The sequence below is a fragment of the Seriola aureovittata genome, chromosome 4 (assembly GCF_021018895.1).
Source record: "Seriola aureovittata isolate HTS-2021-v1 ecotype China chromosome 4, ASM2101889v1, whole genome shotgun sequence".
Taxonomy (NCBI): domain Eukaryota; kingdom Metazoa; phylum Chordata; class Actinopteri; order Carangiformes; family Carangidae; genus Seriola; species Seriola aureovittata.
In genome coordinates this window covers 11,818,313-11,839,149 of record NC_079367.1, presented here as the reverse complement: position 1 = coordinate 11,839,149, position 20,837 = coordinate 11,818,313, and the positions used below count along the sequence as shown (strand labels likewise).

The 20,837-nt window shown below is 41.0% G+C and overlaps 2 protein-coding genes and 1 long non-coding RNA gene across 4 annotated transcripts in view; 1 reads left to right on the top strand and 2 right to left on the bottom strand.

Annotated features, from left to right (window-relative positions):
• megf6 (multiple EGF like domains 6) overlaps positions 1-20,837 on the top strand; it is a 55,312-nt gene that overhangs the window by 21,573 nt on the left and 12,902 nt on the right. The window contains exons 6-23 of the mRNA XM_056374703.1: positions 1,084-1,206; positions 2,561-2,686; positions 3,079-3,201; positions 4,058-4,180; positions 4,402-4,539; positions 4,721-4,843; positions 5,339-5,461; positions 5,606-5,848; positions 5,991-6,119; positions 9,008-9,136; positions 10,518-10,646; positions 14,657-14,791; positions 15,254-15,388; positions 16,511-16,636; positions 16,988-17,119; positions 17,332-17,460; positions 17,602-17,733; positions 18,044-18,172. Of these exons, the coding sequence (XP_056230678.1) occupies positions 1,084-1,206; positions 2,561-2,686; positions 3,079-3,201; positions 4,058-4,180; positions 4,402-4,539; positions 4,721-4,843; positions 5,339-5,461; positions 5,606-5,848; positions 5,991-6,119; positions 9,008-9,136; positions 10,518-10,646; positions 14,657-14,791; positions 15,254-15,388; positions 16,511-16,636; positions 16,988-17,119; positions 17,332-17,460; positions 17,602-17,733; positions 18,044-18,172 (2,427 nt within the window). The remainder of the gene's footprint in view (positions 1-1,083; positions 1,207-2,560; positions 2,687-3,078; positions 3,202-4,057; positions 4,181-4,401; positions 4,540-4,720; positions 4,844-5,338; positions 5,462-5,605; positions 5,849-5,990; positions 6,120-9,007; positions 9,137-10,517; positions 10,647-14,656; positions 14,792-15,253; positions 15,389-16,510; positions 16,637-16,987; positions 17,120-17,331; positions 17,461-17,601; positions 17,734-18,043; positions 18,173-20,837) is intronic.
• LOC130168114 (uncharacterized) lies at positions 1,143-10,124 on the bottom strand. Of its 2 annotated transcripts, none has more exons than XR_008827380.1 (4): positions 9,718-10,124; positions 9,441-9,587; positions 7,758-7,849; positions 1,143-1,198 (listed from the first exon to the last, which is right to left on the bottom strand). It is a non-coding gene; the product is annotated as an uncharacterized LOC130168114 (long non-coding RNA). The 2 variants fall into 2 exon arrangements; XR_008827381.1 differs by lacking the exon at positions 1,143-1,198 and adding an exon at positions 6,055-6,108.
• On the bottom strand, positions 10,727-13,876 carry LOC130168113 (EH domain-containing protein 2-like). Its single transcript, XM_056374705.1, has 6 exons — positions 13,509-13,876; positions 13,201-13,377; positions 12,839-12,936; positions 11,983-12,395; positions 11,723-11,887; positions 10,727-11,620 (listed from the first exon to the last, which is right to left on the bottom strand). Exons 1-6 carry the CDS (start codon positions 13,727-13,729, stop codon positions 11,060-11,062), a joined length of 1,635 nt encoding a protein of 544 aa, XP_056230680.1. The 5' UTR covers positions 13,730-13,876; the 3' UTR covers positions 10,727-11,059.

Genomic DNA, 20,837 nt, shown 5'->3' with positions numbered 1-20,837 from the left:
CACTGGTGCGAGCTGAAAAAGCCTCTGTGAGTCAGAGATGACAACAGGGAGGAGGATGTGTGATGTGTTGTCCAGATGTGTAAAAAAAAAAATCTGATTGTCCTTGAATGGACTGTTCAGGTACTTTGTCTTATCAACTTGCTTCTGTCTCCGTGGAGCATGTGCTTCAATCTGACACATGTGCAAACATATGGATCCTGTGCAGAGGAACTGTCTCCTGTGCAGGAAACAAATTGATTGCACACATACAACTGCACAACAGCGTGATAAGCCATTCATCATTACTCTGAAGACATTACACATGTATATTATTTCCTAGAGGAAACAGAGCACAGGGTCAGTGGTATGAAAGTATGCTTCTGAAGCAATTCTGGATTCAGTGTCAAAGGCACATTGACACATTGGCCGACATTGGAAGGAATGCATAGAAACTTTACAATACAAACTTGTTGTATTTTCCTTCATTACTAAATAATTGGGAGTGATGATAGGAAGGCTTAACCTAATAAAGGTAAAACAGGGAAGAAATTTGAGATCTGATCAAAATTATGCAATTACAACTCTCAGCCGTAATCCGTAATACTCAAAATGTGTTTTTCATTTACTTTCATTTGGCTCACAGCAGATGGAATGTTCAATTAGACCGCCACAAAGTTGGATGTGAGATTTTATAAAGGATGTAATAAATGTCTTGTTTCTGAAATGCAGCTCAATTTAAGCTTCCATTCATTTGAGTGTTATTTTCCCACAATTGACCAGAGTTTTCAATCTGTCATTCCTCAGCAAAACTGCAATTTTTAACACAAAAGATGACTCAAGGCGAGAGGCCATTTCAATGGGCTTCCAATTATGCCATGTTCATGACTGGCATGCGAGCAAGTTAAATCTTTGACATAGCCAGACTGACATTCCTAACAAGTCTGATGTTTAATGAGTCCTGATTGGTGTAGGTTATCGTGCAGTCTTGTGGTTTGTGACTATATTCTGTTCTGAGTGAGCAGTTCTTTTTTAAATGAGCATTTGTCTATGCATAGTTATGTATGTTTATATGTATCCTTTATGTACCATAATATGTATGTTCAGATGTAAATGAATGTGAGGAGCTCAATGGAGGATGCCAGCAAACGTGTGTCAACATACCGGGCTCTTATCGCTGTGAGTGTAGTGAAGGCTTCCGCATGCACACTGATGGCCGGACCTGCATTGGTAAGTAGTAAACAGAAACATTTATTATATTTGTGGTAACCAATTTCTCTGTCATCCTCCCCACATTAATCTTGTAGGATTGTTCCAAATGTTCCCTCAGTGACGTAGGGGAATGAAAGATAAAATCAGATGGAAAAATTACGCTTCTGTGGTTAGAGCTAATTGCTCCTTGCTGGTTGCCTGGCAACCTCATGGCGAATTGAAATAGCAAATTGTCTATTCTTACACTTAGTTTTTGGACTAATTAAAAAAAAAAAACAACAAGATGAGTGGTATCAATAGTCTCATCTAACTCTCAGCAAGACAGCAAATAGGCATACTTTTCAAAATATCAAACAAATCATTTAAACATAACTAGAAATCAAATCCAACATATAGTATGAATAAAAAATATATTAATGTGATTTTGTATTCTATTACGTCTCCATGGTTTTGCATAACAATGCATACAACTCAAATCTTTACGGCCCTTCCACATACAAAGATTTCAATATTAATGTACTAATACAGCTTCCAGGTTTCACAGTGAGCACTTGAGTTTTTCTCACATACTCTGATGTGTGAAAATGGTTAATGGCCTGCTCACATAGGGCGTGGACATCTGGTCCATGTTGTCTACTCATTCACACCTTGTGGTTTGTTTCCAAAGTGGCCATGTCCAGTATGAGAGAACATATGGAAGAATGTCCCCAAATCTGTATTTGGATGGATCCAATAACACTGACAAGAATAGTAGTGCTGAGCTTCATTGATTACAGTGTCTAGTGGGAAATTCTGACATGAGGTACAGGGAGCAATATAATGTGGTAAAGTACTTTCCCCCCATTTTAGCACCATAAAACCTGCAGGTAATGAGAGAAATTGTTACTTGCTGAAAATCAGTGCTCCTCTACTTCCTTTGGTCTTATCCCTCTCTCTCTCTCTCTAATACTCAGTAATTTGCCGGCTGTAGCTTTGTGGCAAAGGACAGAGATGGAGTCAGAGGGGTAGCTAATTGTGTCTGTTGAAGTCATCAATGTTAAAAGCCAGTCAGTCTCTCAGTTTTACAGCCCTTCTGTGTCATCATGTCTGTGTTTAGAGCACCCAGAAGGCACACGCCTGATATTCATATTTGGCACATCATTAAATCACAGGAGAAATGGGATGGAAAGATCATTAGAAAGTAACCAGGGGTACCCACTGGACCCAGCCTGAATGTGATTTTCCAGTTGGCAGCCTTTACCCAAGTGTTTTCCATAATTACACAGCTTCAGAGTCTGAGGTGTTAAAGCCATTTTAGGTTGCCAACAAATTCAATTATATGTCGTCCTTGGCGAGTTCAAATTTTAAATTGCGTGTCTGCTTTACCTTTAAGCTGTGACTTCTTGCTCAGTATTGAACGGTGGATGTGAGCACAAGTGTGTGGACATGGGGAACAATCACTACAAATGTGAGTGTCGAAAGAACTACCAGCTGAAGAGAGATGGAAGACACTGTGAATGTAAGTCATTTTTCCCACAGATGTTCTCATCATGCATGAATATGACCAAATCACGGCATAATTAAGAAACTTATGTGGCTGCTGCTGGTGTGCAAGGTAGGAAAATGTAAAGAGGAAAGGAATGTGAGAAGCAGCTTTGGAAACAGTCACTGAGTTGGAAATCAGATTTGTCCTCCTGGATTTTAAAATCTATTTATTAGTTTCATGAGGGATCAGATATCATAACCAGACTCACACAGAATGGGGAAACCCTGTAAGAAGTTGCAATTACGATGTTAATCTGGTATTAAAAATCAAAACTGTCCCCATGAACTAACCGGTAGGGTCAGAGAGTCGCCTGCTGGGTTGACCTGGCTTGTGTGTGTGTGTGTGTCTGTGTGTGTCTGTGTCAGTGAGGGACCCCTGTGATGAGAGGAATGGAGGCTGCGCCCAGCTGTGTCGTTGGGAAGATGGCCGGGTTCAGTGCAGCTGCCGACCTGGTTTTACACTGGCTGGAGATGCCAAGAACTGTGAAGGTGAGGAATCAAACACACACACTGTATATATACAGTGAAAAAAATAGAGAGCGGATATATCAAACAGACCGAAAAATGCCTTTCCTGGAGTGTGCTACAGTCTAAAAAAATTACATTTATGATTTTTCCATAAGTTACAACAGACCTGTGCAGATTTGAGAGGCTAATGTTGGACATTACTCACATAAACATTTCTTCTGCTCCACCTATGGAGGAGAGGTGAAACCAGCGTAATGTGAACCCTGACAAAGCCTTCCTGCCTGAGGAAGTATTTGCTACACATCCAGATTTTTTTATGACCATATGGAAGCAACATTGTGTGACAGTATGTGTTTGGTTCATTTACCTCTAGTGTCAGAAACCCAGCTCCAACCAAAGGCATTGTTAATTACAAGTTTCTCTTTATCTCGGCCCCTTTGAGCCCCTGCTACCAAACCCCCGAGAAACCCTTAACAATTGTAACTCTGTGTGTTTGTGTGGGAGTGTGTGTGTGTGTCCTTCAAGTCCTAAGAGTAAATTGTGACTTGGCTTTAAGGGTCAGGTTACTTACTTCTAGTCAAAGATTGTAGGACAAGAACACATACATCAGTATCATGACCTCTGAAAAGCTCTGAACTTTGGATATGGCTCAATATGACCTGTTGTTCTTGTGTTTTGCAACTTTGTAAACAGATAAATCTTTCATATAAATTCTTTGCTATGACTTATAATGCTCATGTGAATGTTCTCTTATCTATCTATCTATCTATCTATCTATCTATCTATCTATCTATCTATCTATCTATCTATCTATCTATCTATCTGTACTGGTGTGTAAACATGCATGTCTGTGTCTTCTATTACCTATCACCTATAGATATTGACGAGTGCAGTTCAGGCCATGCCAAGTGTTCCCATGGATGCGTCAACATGCTGGGCTCCTTCAGCTGTGTGTGTCATCCAGGCTTTGAACTTGGTGCAGATGGCAAACAGTGTTACCGTAAGTAAAGACAAATTTCTCAAAAAACTGAACCTTTCTATTTCCATGGCAATGTGCATTATATCTGTGCTGAATAATTTTTATTTTTTCCTCTTAGAATTTGTAGCTAGTAATTACCAGATTGGAACAAACCAAAACAGTCCTCATTAGCCAGAAATGCCCCACAACATTGTCCTTATATTTCAGCACTGTAGTTGTGGTTTTGGTCCCCTCTCCTCCAGGCATTGAGATGGAGATCGTCAACAGCTGTGAGAAGAACAACGGCGGTTGCTCCCATCATTGTGAGCACACCACAAACGGCCCTCTCTGCTCCTGCAACCACGGCTACCAGCTGGACCGAGACAGGAAGACCTGTGTAGGTAAGAATTTCTGTCTGAGTCGTCTTCTTCATCTGAGTCTAGTTCTCCATCTTTTTTTTTTTTTTTTTTTAATTCCTTCTCTTTCACTCTTCTTTTATTTTCCTTCACTTTCCAACTTTCAGCTTCTTTCTTTCTGCCCTTGTGTTGAAACCAACCCTGTACCGCTGTGTGCTTTACTCAGATAGTGATGAATGTGTCAGCGGGGATTCCTGCTGTAGTCACTTCTGCAGAAACTACCCAGGCGGCTACGAGTGCAGCTGCAGAGCTGGCCACAGACTAAACCCAGACGGCTGTGGCTGTGATGGTAAGAGTTTTGGATTGTTAGCAGATTACCTAGTCTGGTACTTTTTACTGTAAGTGTTTTCTATGTTTTGGCAAAGCTGTGCAGGACACAAAATCCCAAAGCACATTACCTAACTGATTGCTCAGAAAAAAAGTGTTTTCAAGCAATTTCAGAGCAGAAAGCTAGAAACAGAACATTTTCCTCACTGAGGAGCAAACTTATTACAAGAGAAACTGCCAGGTGGGTATCACATCTGCATTAGAGAGCAATCAAATGAGTTCTCTCTAGTGAAACAACAGTCACATCTTCTTCTGGCTAGAGACAAACTACAAGGCCGACCTGAGCTTGACCTTCACAACCTGTCTTCCATTAAACATATGCATCACCAGTAAAAAAAAAAAAACTATTGTACTATTGTATGCAACCTGCATCCAGAGACAACGTTTACACTTGAGTTGTGCTATTATTACCCTGTCGCTCTCGTAACTGTGTGATGTTTGTGAATTCTTCTGTTAGACATTGACGAGTGCCTAGCAGAGACCTCAGGCTGCGAACACTACTGTGTTAACACCCTGGGAACATATGAGTGTTTTTGTCGACTGGGCTTCCGCTTGGATCAGGACCAGCACTCCTGCATCTGTGAGTAACATTTGTGTTTTAGTTATTCCTGGGTAGCACAGCTATATCTTTATTTAATGTCACTGCATACAGACATGAGGTAAATTGCAGTTTCAAAAGAATTCAATTTTATCACAACCCTAAACTTGTACTGGGTGCATTTAGCTCTGTATGGCAGAGAACTGGAAGAAGAAAAGGAGGACGAGGAAGAAGAGGAGGAGCAGCTGGAAGTCCACAGATTACCAGACCTGTTATTCCGTCGGGCTCCTCAGCTGCTGCAGTACACGGCAGCCTTGCACGCCCGTTATGACGGTGACGATGATGATGGTAGTGATGGTGGTGACAATGAAAAAGAATTTGAGATCCAGAGAGACCGCAGGGGAGAACTTAGGCTGGACAGCCACATAGGTACAGTAAAAAGTGCAAGTGATGAGACTAAGATGCATGCATGTTGAGAAAGCCAATGGATATCATTTTGTTGTTTTTCTGTTAAATCTTCAGACCAGGAAGTTCTGAAAGGAAAATAAACTTATTTTCTGTTCTTTTTCAGTGTGTCTGGATGGCTCATTTGGGGATGACTGCAGTGTGAGCTGTGAAGACTGTGTGAACGGAGTGTGTAGTGAAAACAGAGACCGATGTCACTGTTCACCTGGATGGACTGGTATCATCTGCAACAAGAGTAAGTGTAGTTTATTGGACATTCTGTGCAACGTGTGTTACATCTTTTCATTGCAACACAAATTCTTGACAAGAGCTACAGCGGGCTCAACCCAACATGACCGCACCTTCACCACTCTCCTCAAAATGCTTGAATGTTTTTCTTGTATAGTGAAAAACTGTAAAAGTATACTGATATTACTTCCTTATAGATATATTTTCCCCAAGGATGTCCTGCGACTATGTAAGAGAATCAACATGTCCTCCAGCCTAAATGGCCACATGTTGTTTTTCCACCTCTAATATGAGGAAGTGTGGCGGCAGGAGATATGCCACAGATAAACCTCTAAAAATCACGATTAAAAAATAAATAACTAACCCTTTTATCTTGTGATAATGCTACGATTAAGGTGGGCTAGGTTTAGGCACAAGAATAACTTGTTTAGCTTTAGAGAAGGCGGTTTGGGTTAAAATAAGTACATGTAAGTAATAATCATGGTTAAAAGATGAAACGGGGAATGAACAGCAGCCTCCTGTGTTTAACTCCGTCCATCCACCCTGACCTCCTCTGTACATGCACTTCATTGCTGTATAACAGCGTCACAGTTCCTATGGTCACTAAAAGAAAGAAAGGTGTTTGTTGAAAAGATGCAACCACTAGATGTTTTTTAACGGTAAAACATAACTATGGGTTACAATAAGCTGCTTGCACCAACGACCTATGGGTTTGTTTTTTATTTGAGGACGGTCTCAAAGCAAGTTTGACCTTTTGGGGAAATACACTTATTCACTGTTTTGCCAAGGATAAGATGTGAAGATTGATACCACTCTCATATCCTGCCTGTTAAATATTAAGGTACAGCCCACCGCTAGTTAGCTTAGCTTAGCATAAAGTCTGGAAACAGAGGGAAACAACCAGCCTGGCTCTGTCCAAAGGTAAGAAAATTGTAGAACCTCTAAATCTGACTATTTAACATGCTGCAGTGGTACATGCAACTTTTAGTAACAAAGTAAATAATAAATAAATAATTGTTTCCAAAACTATTTTCCAAACAATTTTTTTTAAAGTTCACAGACCTGAAGATTTAAATTTGTAGAGCGTAAAAAATAATTGACTCTCTGGCTAAGATATGTGCATGGATGGGAGATCAAAAGAAATCCCCAGATCATATATATATATATATATATACACACACACATGATAAGTAGATAATGTTAACAGTACAGTACACACACATACTTTTTCCCAAAGGACGCATCCTCTTCTAGGTCTACTTGAGCTACTCATAGTAATGGGGTCTAGTTATAGAGAGAGATGAGATAGCTCCCAGTGCACATGGATCCAGGGCCATGTATCAAAACCTGTCGGCTCCTCTGCGTGGGAGGCTGGGTTGTTTATGGGCTCCTGAACACAAGAGCACCGGGGGAATCAATCTGTCTGTTACTGGAGTGAGGCCAGGGCCCCACAGCAAGAGCACCGCCTGAGGCCAAGGATGTCCACTACTTGGTTAGAAAGCAGGGCTCCATTGTTACCATCCAGCTCCATGATTAATGGCTGTCTTCGGTCTGAACCCGAGTCAGGCTGGTAATCATAAGAAAAGAGCCACGTGGGATACTGTAAGTCCCTTAGAAGCAATCTGTCACTTTTAGAAACACGAACCTTAGGTGGCTGTATTCAGATGCACTCCCTGAAGGTGATGGGTCTGGACATGGGTAGCATTTTCAGGTGGGGTAGATGTCATAAGTTATAGCCTGAAGCAAAGATATGGGAATTGTTACAGTAGGTAATAACATAGCGGTCTATAAAGAACAAAGGCTGGTCAAAAGATGGTGATGATTTTGAATCTCCTTTGGTCTTTAAACATAAAATAAATACAATTTTTTCAACACTTTGTCAGATATGACTGAATCGATGTCACTTCCTTATCTTATTCCATGAAGTTATAGCTGTAAGAAATATAATGAATTAATTTACACTAAAGGATCATGTACTGAATGAGCAGAATATTGTATCATACTAGAATCACAGAATGTTGTGCTTCTTTTGTACAGTCCACATCTCAGTTAGAAAATAAAAAATCTCTTTAAAAAGATTTCTCTAACATGGCAACATACTTTTTGAGTTGTGAGTAGTAAGTACAAAGAGTACATTTACAGACCGTCATCTGGTTTAAAATTTTACCATTCGATTGGTAAAATTCAGAGGTTCTCTCATCACATTTAAACAGCTGTGTGTTTTGCATGTTGCCCAATCATGCCTCAACATGCTTTAACAAACACGTCAGTATCAATTCCATTATCATGAAGCAGAATCAATGCAGAATCATAACTCCACTGTAATGAGCTGTTCTTTTACTTTGGTTGCATTTCAACATGTACACATCACATCTGGCACGAATGATAGCACCACTTAATCATATGTATGAAAAATGTTTGTGTTGAGAAAACACTGATCACTTATACTTGTTAGACTAAACCTTTTCTGCTCTTTCATTCCTTACATAATCATCTTAATGTATTCTCAGTGTTTTTTTGATATTATTATAATGCTGTTACCTCCATATATTATTTTAAAGTAGTTTATCTTCCCATGGAGAGACATAAAACTGCTGGGAAGAAAGTGTGACGTGGAATTTAAGCAGACATTCACTTGATGGATTGTAACACTCTAGCACATCTTAAACAGCCAGATGGTTCATGTTGTAATTGCTAACAAGGCCAGAGAGATTAAGCGTGTCAGGAGGGCACACACCATGGGGAAAGACAGGATGGAAGGTGGAAGTGTTGACTGACTTCTTACCACCAGTGCATAGACCTTGAATTTCCCACAATTTGATCCAATTAGTAATACTGATATTAAGGTGTCAGCGCTCTTTTCCCATGCACCCTGCCTCCTCTCCCTCTCTCCAGCTTGTCCACAGGGGACCTATGGGCCGGCCTGTAACAGTCTGTGCCGTTGTCAGAATGGAGGCTCGTGTGACCCTGTGACTGGGAAGTGTTTGTGCCCCCCAGGGGTAGAGGGCCTGCTCTGTGAGAATGGTTGGTTTGTATACACTCTTTCCTCTACAGACACCGACTTTAAGCAAACATTCACACACACGGGTGTAAATAGAACAACCAGGCCTTAGGTCTGTGGTTCCAAACTGTTTTTGCTTATGACCCGTTGAAAAGACTCAAAATCTACTTGTGATCCAAGCATGGGCTGTGCATCAGTAATTTCTGCAGTGTAATTCCCATCTGATATTGTTTCATTTGAATGATTTTAAAGGCCTGATAGGATTTAACTAAATTATTTCACAGCTGTTTACTACACATCAAAAATATGTACCAGACTAAAACTTACCTTTTCATGTCACCAGTAGCAGCAAATCTCTCTTAAATGCAGGGCCATTCCTGTGTCAAGATTTGTGCCAGCTGTCTTCCTTGTTCTGAAACGCTCTCTGCATCTTGCTGCACTCTGCCTGGAAATCTTCACCTTTCTCCTTCCTGGCTGAAACAAATATTAAGATATTTTTTTACTGAACTGACATTAAACCGATCAAATGTACAGTATGGAGCAAAATGATCACTTCTATGGTACAATGACACACTCCAGTGACATTGCAGAATCCTGCATTTACCTGCTTCAGTGTTGTCAACCTTTCTTCATAGTCCGGACTGTAGTTGGGAAGCACTGGGGAGACCCGGAAACTTGGGTCTTGAGGAGTTGTAGCATTTATTTACTGAAAAACAGCCTACAGTGCACATACATACATACATCGCACTGTACGTTCACAGCTGTACTGCTAACTGCTATCTAACTAGCTAACTCTGAACTGTGAAAGGAGCTGCGCTACCTGTGTAATGATATTCCGTCTCAAACTTCTCAAACTTGCAGCGGGTCTTTCACAGAGATGATGAATCAGCGCAATTTGTTTGTTTACTTGTTACAGCTGCCTCTTCATGCTTAACGCGCAAATTTAGTTTCCACACACGCAGGCGTATAATGCTGCACTGATCATATCTGATCTCAGACCAGTAGCATAACCGCGGATTTTCCGCAGGTGGCTACCTGTGGAAAATCCCAGGATTATCCTGAATACGCATGCGCAAACCTCCAAGAAGCGCTCTTTTTTTGGATGCAGAGATACTTTATTTGCAAATAATAAAAAATATGATGATTGTTTTGCTTTTTTTTTTGCTTTTACTTCCATGAAAGGCTCCTGTCCTCTCCGCTCATAGACTGTATGTAATGTCTATATGTATGTGTATGTAATTTATCCTTAAATCCTTTAAAGATGTTGTCCTACAAATTGTCCAATTTTTTAATTGAACTTAGCTTCGTTAATTGTTGGCCCGTGCTCAAATTACAGTGGAGCTCATTTTACAGAAGCAGGTATGTTGCCCAAAGGTGTAACTTTTCTGGCGTTTGTGCTCACAGGTTGTCCAAGAGGTTATTTCGGAAGGCACTGTAGAAGGAAGTGTAACTGCCCCAACAATGGACACTGCAATCGTCTATATGGAGCCTGCCTGTGCTCCCCAGGATTATATGGTCGTTACTGCCACCTGCGTGAGTACCAACCTGACCTTATACACCCGGCATCAAGGTGATGATGATGCTATCACAAACAATGAAATAATACTGGTTAGTCATCTTCACAGGTTTAATGTCATTAATAACAAATACATTATTATTATATGAGAGTAAAAACAAATATATAACCTAAAGGAGAATTCCGCCCCAATGACGATTAACATTACTGAAGAATACAGAAGTGAAATGTGAGGTGAAAATGTAATATGAAATCTTTGCAATTGCAGTGATCAAAACCATCAATCATAGTGTTTTGGTGTCATGATGATTAACATTGCATTGTCCACTTCTTTTTAAATATCAACCCGCTTTCAACAGATTTGATTATATATAGAAATTTATGCACAAATTTTACATGTAATTATGACATATCCTCAGTCATGTCATGTTTACTCATCATCACTGGCTGTACTTAACCGTTTTGACGGTGGCACCAGGTGAGAGGGCAGCTCTCGGGGCAGCCAGTGGCCCTCCAGTTTTCCCTCAATAAGGTGCACTGCTAAAGCAAACTCCTCATTGTCCAACATACCATCTCCATCTACATCAGACAGCCTCCAGATATGAGCAAGCACAGAGTTAGGCAGAAGCGTAGTCGTCATCCACTCTTTGACTTTGGTGCCGCTGAGTTTGCCTTCATTTGGACTGAGGTTGTAGAAAATCTCATCGTATTTCGGCTTGTATTTCTCCACGACCCAGTCGTCAAAATCTGCCTCACTGCTCTCGTCGTCTCTGGGGAGTTCCTTGAAAGGATCTCTCCTGTAATGCTCGGGCCTAAATGTTCCCAAAAAATCCCCGTCCAACACACCAGGGAGGGACTTCTTCCTTGCTTCCTGTTGTTGAAGTAAAGGCACCAGGTTTGCTATGTCGGTGGTCAGGAGTTTATCCAAGGAAGCCATTAGACTTGGTTTCAGTGTCTTGAACTTTGAGAAATCTTGACCCAGAAGTTTCTCCTGGAAATGTATACAATTACATGTTAGACTCACAAGATACATTTATGTAAATAAATTCTAAAAATATGGTATTTATATAACAATTAGAAAGTAGTGTTTGACCTGCATCTTGGTGCAGTCTGGGAAATCACCAGCTGGGACTCGATGCTGTTGCTGGATCTTGGTGAAAATCACAGGCAGCTGGTAAATCAGATTGTGCTTTTTGCTCTCTTTGCAAAAAATGGTTGGCATCTCCTGCTTAAGATAGCTGATAATGTGTGCATGAGCCTAGGAATGGAACAAAGCTCAAATGAGACACAAGATCACCATAACTGCAGCTGGGGTTGTAGATATTTTAGCATGGGTTACATAGGATTTCTTACCCTTACTAAGCGTGCCCTCTTCACCAGGTCATTCAGCTTGCGCACTGCAGCATTGCGCGGCAGGTTCCGTATGTCGGCTAAAAGATCCTCCTCCTCCAGCTCTATCAGTTGGTAGTGGTCACAGACCTGCCTCGGCTCCGACCAGAAAGATCCGATGTAAACCCGCAGGATCTCGGGGGTTCGAAACACTTTCCCCAGTGACCACATGAGGGCGCCGTACACTCTCATGAGCTGCTGTGAGTCCACCCTGTCAGCCTTGTTGAGAACCACACGCAACTTGTCCTCATAGCCACTCAGGGCCCCAAACGCCCGTGTGAGCTCATCAGAGAACTCCAGTTTATGTGCATCAAACAGCAGGATGATTCGATCCACACGCTCTGCGAACCACCGCAGCACTGCTGGGAAGTCATAGCCTGGGGATAAGCAACAAAAACACAGGGTTTTCATTAACGCTGTCTGTAATGGGGCAAGCCTCAGTGCCTCGAGATGTAGGGAAACGTAACATATCCCAGTGGCCCTTACTGGTTTCAAGCCATTTCAGTTACACCCATAGATTAATGCGTCCATAAAACAAAGCGAAGACTGCTCAGTTCCTCACTGTTCGTCTCCTCCCAACTTTACTGTCAAATTACTTTCATGTGCTGTGCTTCTGACTTCAAGTGTTTGAATTATGTTGGGCAGAAATGTTCTTATTTTATTACATCTACTATGACTCTATACTCTCCCAAGAATTTAAATCCTCCTGACAGCAACAATGCTGTTCAACTTTAGCTGTTTAAAACTGAATATATGGATGTAAAGACCCATTTATTCCTTCTGACAATGAAAAAGAAATCAGAGAGGTATTCTTTCTCACCTCGACTCAGTTTTCTTTTAGCAGCGGTTAAGATGCCCGGTGTGTCGATAATGCTGATGCTTTCAAGGACCTGATTTGGCATCTGAGCACACTGAAACCTGCATTGAAAAAAACAATCCATTCAACATAGTACACTATTCTTTCCATGAATGAATATTGGCAAAGCATCACTAAGTTTGTATCAGTAGCTATTTCTATGATTATGAAAGATGAACATGGGTGGGAACTTTCAGAAAAGAGAGAAAAAAAGAATCAAATAATAACTTCTCAAAGATACTATTTAAATTTTAAAATCCACTATTTCTCTGTCTCTCTTTCCCATCACCTCTCTAAGCCCGTCTCCTTTTTTTCTGTTGTGTTACCTGTTCAGAAAAGAATTTCCAAAAGGGTCGAGGTTGCGAAAGGGCTTTTTTGGATCCACTGTGAGGGCATTCCCAGGGATGATTCCCTCTGTCTCTCCATACATGAGGGCACTGAAGCAGTCAGTGGTTGGCTCTGGCCCAACTCTGCTACCAGGAAAATCCTGTTCTATGAGATACCTGAAGACAACCAATACGCAAACCACCACTCTCATCATTCTTTCCTCCAACACATTTTTTAGTACATACACACACAAGACGCCCACAGTTTTTTTCTTAAATGCATGAACTGTGGAAGACCAGAATCTTACCTGATAAAAGTGGTCTTTCCTGTTGAGTACTGACCCATCACCAGCACCATTGGCTTGTTGTCAAAATCTGCGTCCTCATAGCTCGGAGAGTGAAAGTGATGGAAAGAGTAGTATTTCTCTATCGGCAGCAGCCTCTTGTAATAAAGATTCTTCAGCTCCTCTGTCACCATATTGACATCCCCCAGTATTTTAGGGTTGTTCCTGAGCCTCCGGATGGACATGGCGATGAATTTCTTGCTCTGGATGTCTCAATGTAGAAGCTGCTTACCCTTCGAAGGCCTAACTGAAGGATGGAAGAATGTGCACGAGGAATATTATCAGATTCTCACAGCTGTCTGATCCATCCTGCAGCGGGACATTGAGAGGGTGGAGAGGGTGTAACCAGAGCCTGCAGCTGCACCTAACATAAAGCCAATATCGAGAGGGACAGGGTGGAGTGAGTTCAGTTTTTGTTGCTGAACAGGGACAGTCTTGGCAAAATTCATGCAGATTGATTGTTCTAAACACAGAGTGGGGATGTGGCAGTGTTTAAGTTTTAAAGGTCTTACATAACCCTCTAGATCTATTACATCTATTTTTTCAGTGCTGCTGTTTATGTGATAGATTTTGCAACAACAGTGGCCACAAACTCACCACCATCATTACTTTTAGATCTCAAACTTTTGCAAGAAAGCACTTGCAGCAGTAGTCAGTCTGGTCTCAAGTCAGATTCTTAATTATACTTCAGTAAGGACAAATGATGCATCATAATTGTGCATGAAGATCTATGAATTGAGTAAGGCTGTGGTCACATGACTTAAACTAGCAGAAGTCTGACGTTGTGATAACATGGTGGTCGGGTTTGTGTGTTTACCAAAATGTAATCTGATAGTAGAGAAGGTTTCATTTCAACATTTTTTTCTCAGTGAACCATGCCCACCTTCACTTTAACAAGCAAAACTGCATTATCTTTGCTTAGCTTTAAAAACTTTTATTAATTTGTTTTAGTAGATCCTAGCTATATGCCTCAAGTCTAAATCATATGTGTATGTTGTCTTGGACAATATCATTCAAACATGAGAACATTTTGAAACCATTCGTTGTTGTACCTCAAACCTTACTCATGCTTTTTGTCTGTTTTTTCGACTGATCCCTGGTCTGCTCCTCAGCTTGTCCCAGGTGGACGCACGGTGCAGGCTGTTCCAAGGAATGCGACTGTGTTCAAGAACATTCCTCTGGCTGTGACCCCAAAACAGGGAGCTGTTTCTGTAAAGCTGCATACCATGGCCCGCAGTGTGAGAAAGGTATAAGCACACCAACTCATTTATTCAACGAAAGCTTCATCTATGATCCATTCCTCATCATCAAGATTTGTGTTTTGTTACTTTTTGCCCACACAGTAAACATTTTCAGGTCAACTGCCTCACTTAGGCTTCTCAACCAGAAATTGATTTAGTGGACATATTACGGTACTGACCATTTCACAGCTTCAAGCATTTTAAATCTTCAAGTTACAGTAATTTTCTTGCAGATAAACTTGGAGGCATGCTGTTTCCTGTAATTATCTATAAGAGAAAAGAAGCCTAAGAAGTTGCCGTGCTCGCTCTCAGGAAACAACCTCCAGTGATCACAGCATCAAGTTGATCACTGGCTAAGATTGGAATAACCCAAGTGACTGTCTGACCTGCATAATTGTACAAAATGATGGCTCATCCATCATGTTCATCTTCCCTTGTTCTGTGTATGTGTCTCTATTCCCCACGTAGAATGTGATCCTGGCTTCTTCGGTGCAGGCTGTGAGCAGCCATGTGACTGTCCAGGTGGAGGGTCATGTGACCCAAGGACTGGAGAGTGCCACCAGCGGTGTCCTGCAGGACTTCATGGTGATAGATGTCAGCTCGGTGAGACAAAAAGCTGCATCAGTGGAATTTAATTAACATTGTTAATCAACATCAAATTGTGAAAATGCTGAGGTAGAACAATGTAAGTAAAGCACACAGTAAAGTTATTTTAGGTCTAATTTGTTTTTTAGACTTTCTTTTTGCCTTTGTTGCGTTTAAAATGTTTCAGCCACACTGTTGATGTACAGTGTGAGGTCCTCCACAAAGCTCCACTCCACAGCGCTCTCTTGTGGTTACACAGTAGAGGATCATTATGAATACACTTCATATGAGCGTGTGTGCAGATTATGTGAAATGCGTGGGCCTGCATACTGACACATGTGTCTACTTGTGTGGTTATTGTTTGCCTACTTCATGCTTGTGCAAATGTGTACCCTCTCTGATAAACTATGACAACACAAATTGTTATAAATGAGTGAATTTCTCCACCTGTGTCGCAATCGTTTTCAATTCCCATAACACCTATAAATCCTCCTTCATTCTGTTTTCTTCCATTCACTCTCTGATTCCTTTGATGGATTAAGTGGATTGAGTGGGTGAAAATAAATGAGGCTTTCTCTTGAATTCACCTGGTCAATGCAGGTGTTCCTGTTATTACAAACTGTACAACCCGAAAATATGAGCGTCCCTCCACAGCAGGGTGTCTGTTTACTGTGCTTGTTGATGGAAAGTTCACATCTTTTGGTTGTGATCTAAAGTGATACAGAATATTGTTCAGGAGCGTCTGGTAAAAACATGACTTTGTGTCTCTGTGGAGTGGACTAAGACAACAGAGCAGAGTTACAGTCCAGGCCTGGGCTTGCTGGGTTTGTCAACGCCAAATATAAAAATAAAAATCCATCCACATTTTCTGGATTCTATTTATCTTAAGTTGCAGGCCAGGTCATGACAGGGGCAATTTACTTCAGTTACTACTGCAGAGGCTACTGGCAGGGACTGAATAAATAAACAGAAAATAATTAGAGTATTTCTAAAATTCCACACACGCAGTTTTCTCCCTTAAACCATTTGCCCAGTGTTGTGTAATCCTGTCTCGTGTTTTTGTCTTGTGCTACACTGTGACTGTTTTGTTTTCTACCTCTGATTTTAATTTTCAATTTTTTTTTTATTATGTTTTGCTAGCCTGCAAATCTGGGAGCTATGGAGTAAACTGTCACCTGACCTGTGACTGTGAAGGAGCTCCTTGTGATCCCATAACCGGACAGTGCATCTGTCCTCGAGGGAAGATAGGACACTCCTGTCAGGAAGGTATATTTATTTTGTTATACTGTCCTTTAATATTAGTTTTGGGACAGTTTGGCCTGATCATGTTGCAGGTTTAGGGGGAAGAAAGTGTGATGAGGGACAGTTTGAACTCACTGACATTACAAACTTGCAGAATTATCTTTAGCCTACTGAACGACCATGGTGTTTATGTTCTTTGTCCTTTGCTTTGAAGCTTCCTTGCCTAGTGGCATAGTTAACCTCTTTCAGACACCTATTTAATACATTTCTCTCCCAAATTATTTAAGCATAAGTGGCTTTAGGGCTTTACAGAGAAATAACTAACGTAAGTGGCTTACTGCTCAGTTAATCTGAATGACACTTGATGCTCCCCAGACTGCCCTGATGGATTCTGGGGGTTGAAGTGCCAGTCATCGTGTCCTCCCTGTGAGAACAGAGGCTACTGCAACAAGCAGACTGGAGGCTGTGACTGTAAGCCAGGCTTCATAGGAAGCCTCTGCCAAGATGGTGAGTTTTAACTGTATTGTGATTCACGAAACAAAACAAGTCATTATGGTATAGTTGCTGTAGTCAGATTTGCTTTATATTTGGATTATGTTTAAAGCTGTCCATACCGTAAAGTTTCATTTAAATTGAATATTTTCTTTACCTCCACTAACCATCTGTCAGTCAAAATAAATTAGTAAACCATGATTCCTATGGATGTCTGTTGTGTACAGAGTGTCCCCCGGGGTACCATGGACCAGGCTGTTCTCTGCATTGTTCCTGCCACCCTGATGCCAGCTGCGACCCACAGACTGGACACTGTGTCTGCCCTCCTGGCAAAACAGGCCACGACTGTACAACATGTAAGAACTGTAATTGTCTTCATTTCAGTTTCTTTGTTATGTTTTAAGAAATTATAATGTTACAGTGTTGCTGAGTGCAAAATAAGTATCATTCAGAACCCTGTGCATAAGTTTAACTGCAATACTTCCTGCCCTTCATAGCATGTGAATCTGGTTACTGGGGCCAAGGGTGCAAAACTAAATGCCATTGCCAGGACAGCTCTGTGGGCTGTGACCCCGTCACTGGTCAGTGTGTGTGTGAGACTGGCTTCACCGGAGACCAATGTGAAAAGAGTAAGTTAGCATCTCACAAGAGCTTCAAAAAATTTATATTTAGTGAATGCTGCCACCATGGGGTGATTTCAGTTACAGCAGCTTTTGATTTAATTTACAATAGAGAATTCCCTGATATTTAATTTTATCATAGCATTTGATTCCAGTAAATTTTGAATTTGATCCTGTGACTTGTAATGTACTGTATAATTAGAGATTTGAATAAATTATATGTAACTCCTACGATTCTGGGATGAATAACACAATATTTAGCACTCAAACTGCAAAATATAGTCTTTTCTGTGTTATGTTTGCACTTTGCCTTTCACAGTGTGTGTCAATGGCACTTATGGCCAGGGCTGTGCCCAGCAGTGCCAGTGTCAAAATGGAGCCCATTGTGACCATGTGAGCGGAGCCTGCACATGTTCCCCTGGATATGCTGGCACCTTTTGTGAAAAAAGTAAGATTTGTTTTGTTTCTGATGATGAGTGACTAACATGTATGTTATGTTATGTTTTGGGTCATTTTAACCTTTAATCAGTCTTAAACGCCTCTAAAACAGTTATTAAAGGATTTTAGAGACTTAAATAATTGATTCAATTTACATTGGTCCACTTTGTACTAATTTTAAAATCCCAAGAATGAAAGCATATTTACACACACATATATATATATATATATACAGAGAGAGAGAGAGATTTGCTCATTTTAGGTAATAAAGGTTGCAGGACGACCTCTCCATCTGTCCCACACACATACCATACCCCCATTCAACCTGATTAAATAACCAAACCTGCATTTTTTTTTTTGAATTTCATTTAGATTTTAATTTTATTAGTTAGTCGATGAATCAGTTAGTGGATGGGCAAAAAATTGATCAGCAACCATTCTGATAATCAATTAATTGTTTAATGTAATTTTTTAAACAAAAATGCAGAACATTCCAGCTTCTCAGTTCTGAGGATTTGCTGCTTTTCTTTGTCTTAAGTAAAAAATTGAGTGTAACCACATTCCCAGACGAAGCTGCGCTGCTCCTCTCCATTGCAAGTGACATTATCTCGATCATGTCTAACTTTTACTACACTAGAGGGCGCTGCAGGATGGTCTTCTGATTTTTTCAGTTTCAGTGAATCATCACAAAGATTCAATGAATCATCTGATTGTCCGTGTAATGTCATGAGGAAAACCATTTTAAAACCACTCATATCCCAAGATATAATTTATATTAGTCATTCTGGGGTAGATGCACTGTATTTCATAGTCACCCTACCATAGCAAACTTGTCATGTAACTAATATTCATCTCATCATTATGATATTTGTCCTGAACTGCAAGACATGCCAACAGTCCCAGAGTCTTAACAATGTAATAGATTTGTTCTTGATTATAGTCTTTTGACTCAAAGTGGCCTCATGTTATTACAAAGTGTAAGATTTACTGTAAGTGTACTACCAGGCCCAGAAATTCATACCACCTCCATAGTGCGTGGGGCATCGTAAATCATGGCCATGTCACACTAGAGCAGAGCTTCACATCCCTAGTCATAACAGTCTAATGGCCTCAGACGTCGACGTTGCTCTGATTGGACGTTGCTGTGGAAATACGGCTATCGGTCTGACCAGATTCTGTTTTCTGAAGGCCTTTTTCCCCTCATACAGAGGTGTCCAGTTTCTCAGTCTTCTGCTGGGCCTCTTCCTTCACGAGAAGTCAGGAAGAGGCCTGTGCTGTGAGAAGGACCAGATCTCTCTAGTTCATCTGTTTCACAGAATTAAAATGGAAAGAGATGATTTTTCCTTTCGGGTGTTTGCTCCAACGTGGGCAATTTTCATCCAAACTCTGGCTTATATCTCATTATTCATGAAAATAACAGGTACCGCAAGACTCGGACAGCTTGTTACTATGGTAAGCATTGTTTCGCTGAGCAATCATGTGTCACAGAGGTTGATGCTAAGCATTTCAGTCAAGTTTTGTTGGAGAAAGCGAGGCATTGTGCTGACATGGGTCCCGCACACCACGCCACTTCTTCAATTAACGTGGATCGTGCTCCGTTTCTGGTCTGCAGCTTTGAAGTTTGCATCAAAATAGTTCATTTGGTCGCAGTGTAAAGAACTCTGGCCCGACTGATATTGAACATCCGCGTTATTGTTGAACAGAACTGGTTTGTTTTGTTGTTGTTGTGTTGACCTTTTCTGGTGTATGGACCCTGAATAACACCAGGAAGTCCTATTCTATGTTCTCTCTATCCGCTCTATTTCTGTGGTCTGTTCTCCCCGGCTGTGTGGTCCCTGGACCTGCTTTATGGGCTGACAGCAGTGGCTCTTACACAACCAGGGATCTGGAAATAATCCTCCTGTCTTAAAGAGCTCATTTAGTCTAGAGATGGAGTCTTTCAGCGATGGCACAGTGTGTGTGTGTGTGTGTGTGTGTGTGTGTGTGTGTGTGTGTGTGTGTGTGTGTGTGTGTGTGTATGTGTGTGTGTGTGTGTGTGGTGGACCGAATCCTCTGTGCCTACCTATAAACAAAGACTCAGGAGGGAAGAGTCGACATTTACAAACACTAGCAGACACTGTGCTAATATCAGATGACAGATTGATGTTCTGTGGTTAATAAGGAAACCAGTCGCCCCCTGCTGGCATAAACAAATAATAAACTTTGCCAGGCAGATGTGGCAGTATATTCCGTGAAGATTTGACATACGGTATGCGTACTGCAGTAAACTTTATCTGCCGCAGTTGAAAAGGAAGGAAAGTGTTTTAACATGTTGAATTGATTACTGTGCCTGGAGAATTAAATAATTCCATTAAAAGGGAACATCATTCATCTGAGATGTTTTATGCTCATATTTTAACATTAGAGACGCATTTCACGTATAAATAAATGATATCATGATCAGAGTGACATTCCTGAAACATTTTCCCGCAGGACAGAAAGACCAGCTTGTTGCTATGGTGTCAGTAACAGCTATCATAATAATAAACAACAGACAATAAACCAGCGATTTTGCTACAGTAACGCCACAGACCTGATGTACAGCTGGGTTAAAATGACAGCATCCTCAGTGGGCTTGCTTTAATAACATCTCAGCCTAACCACTACAGAGGCAGGCAAAGACGTCATACTGTCAG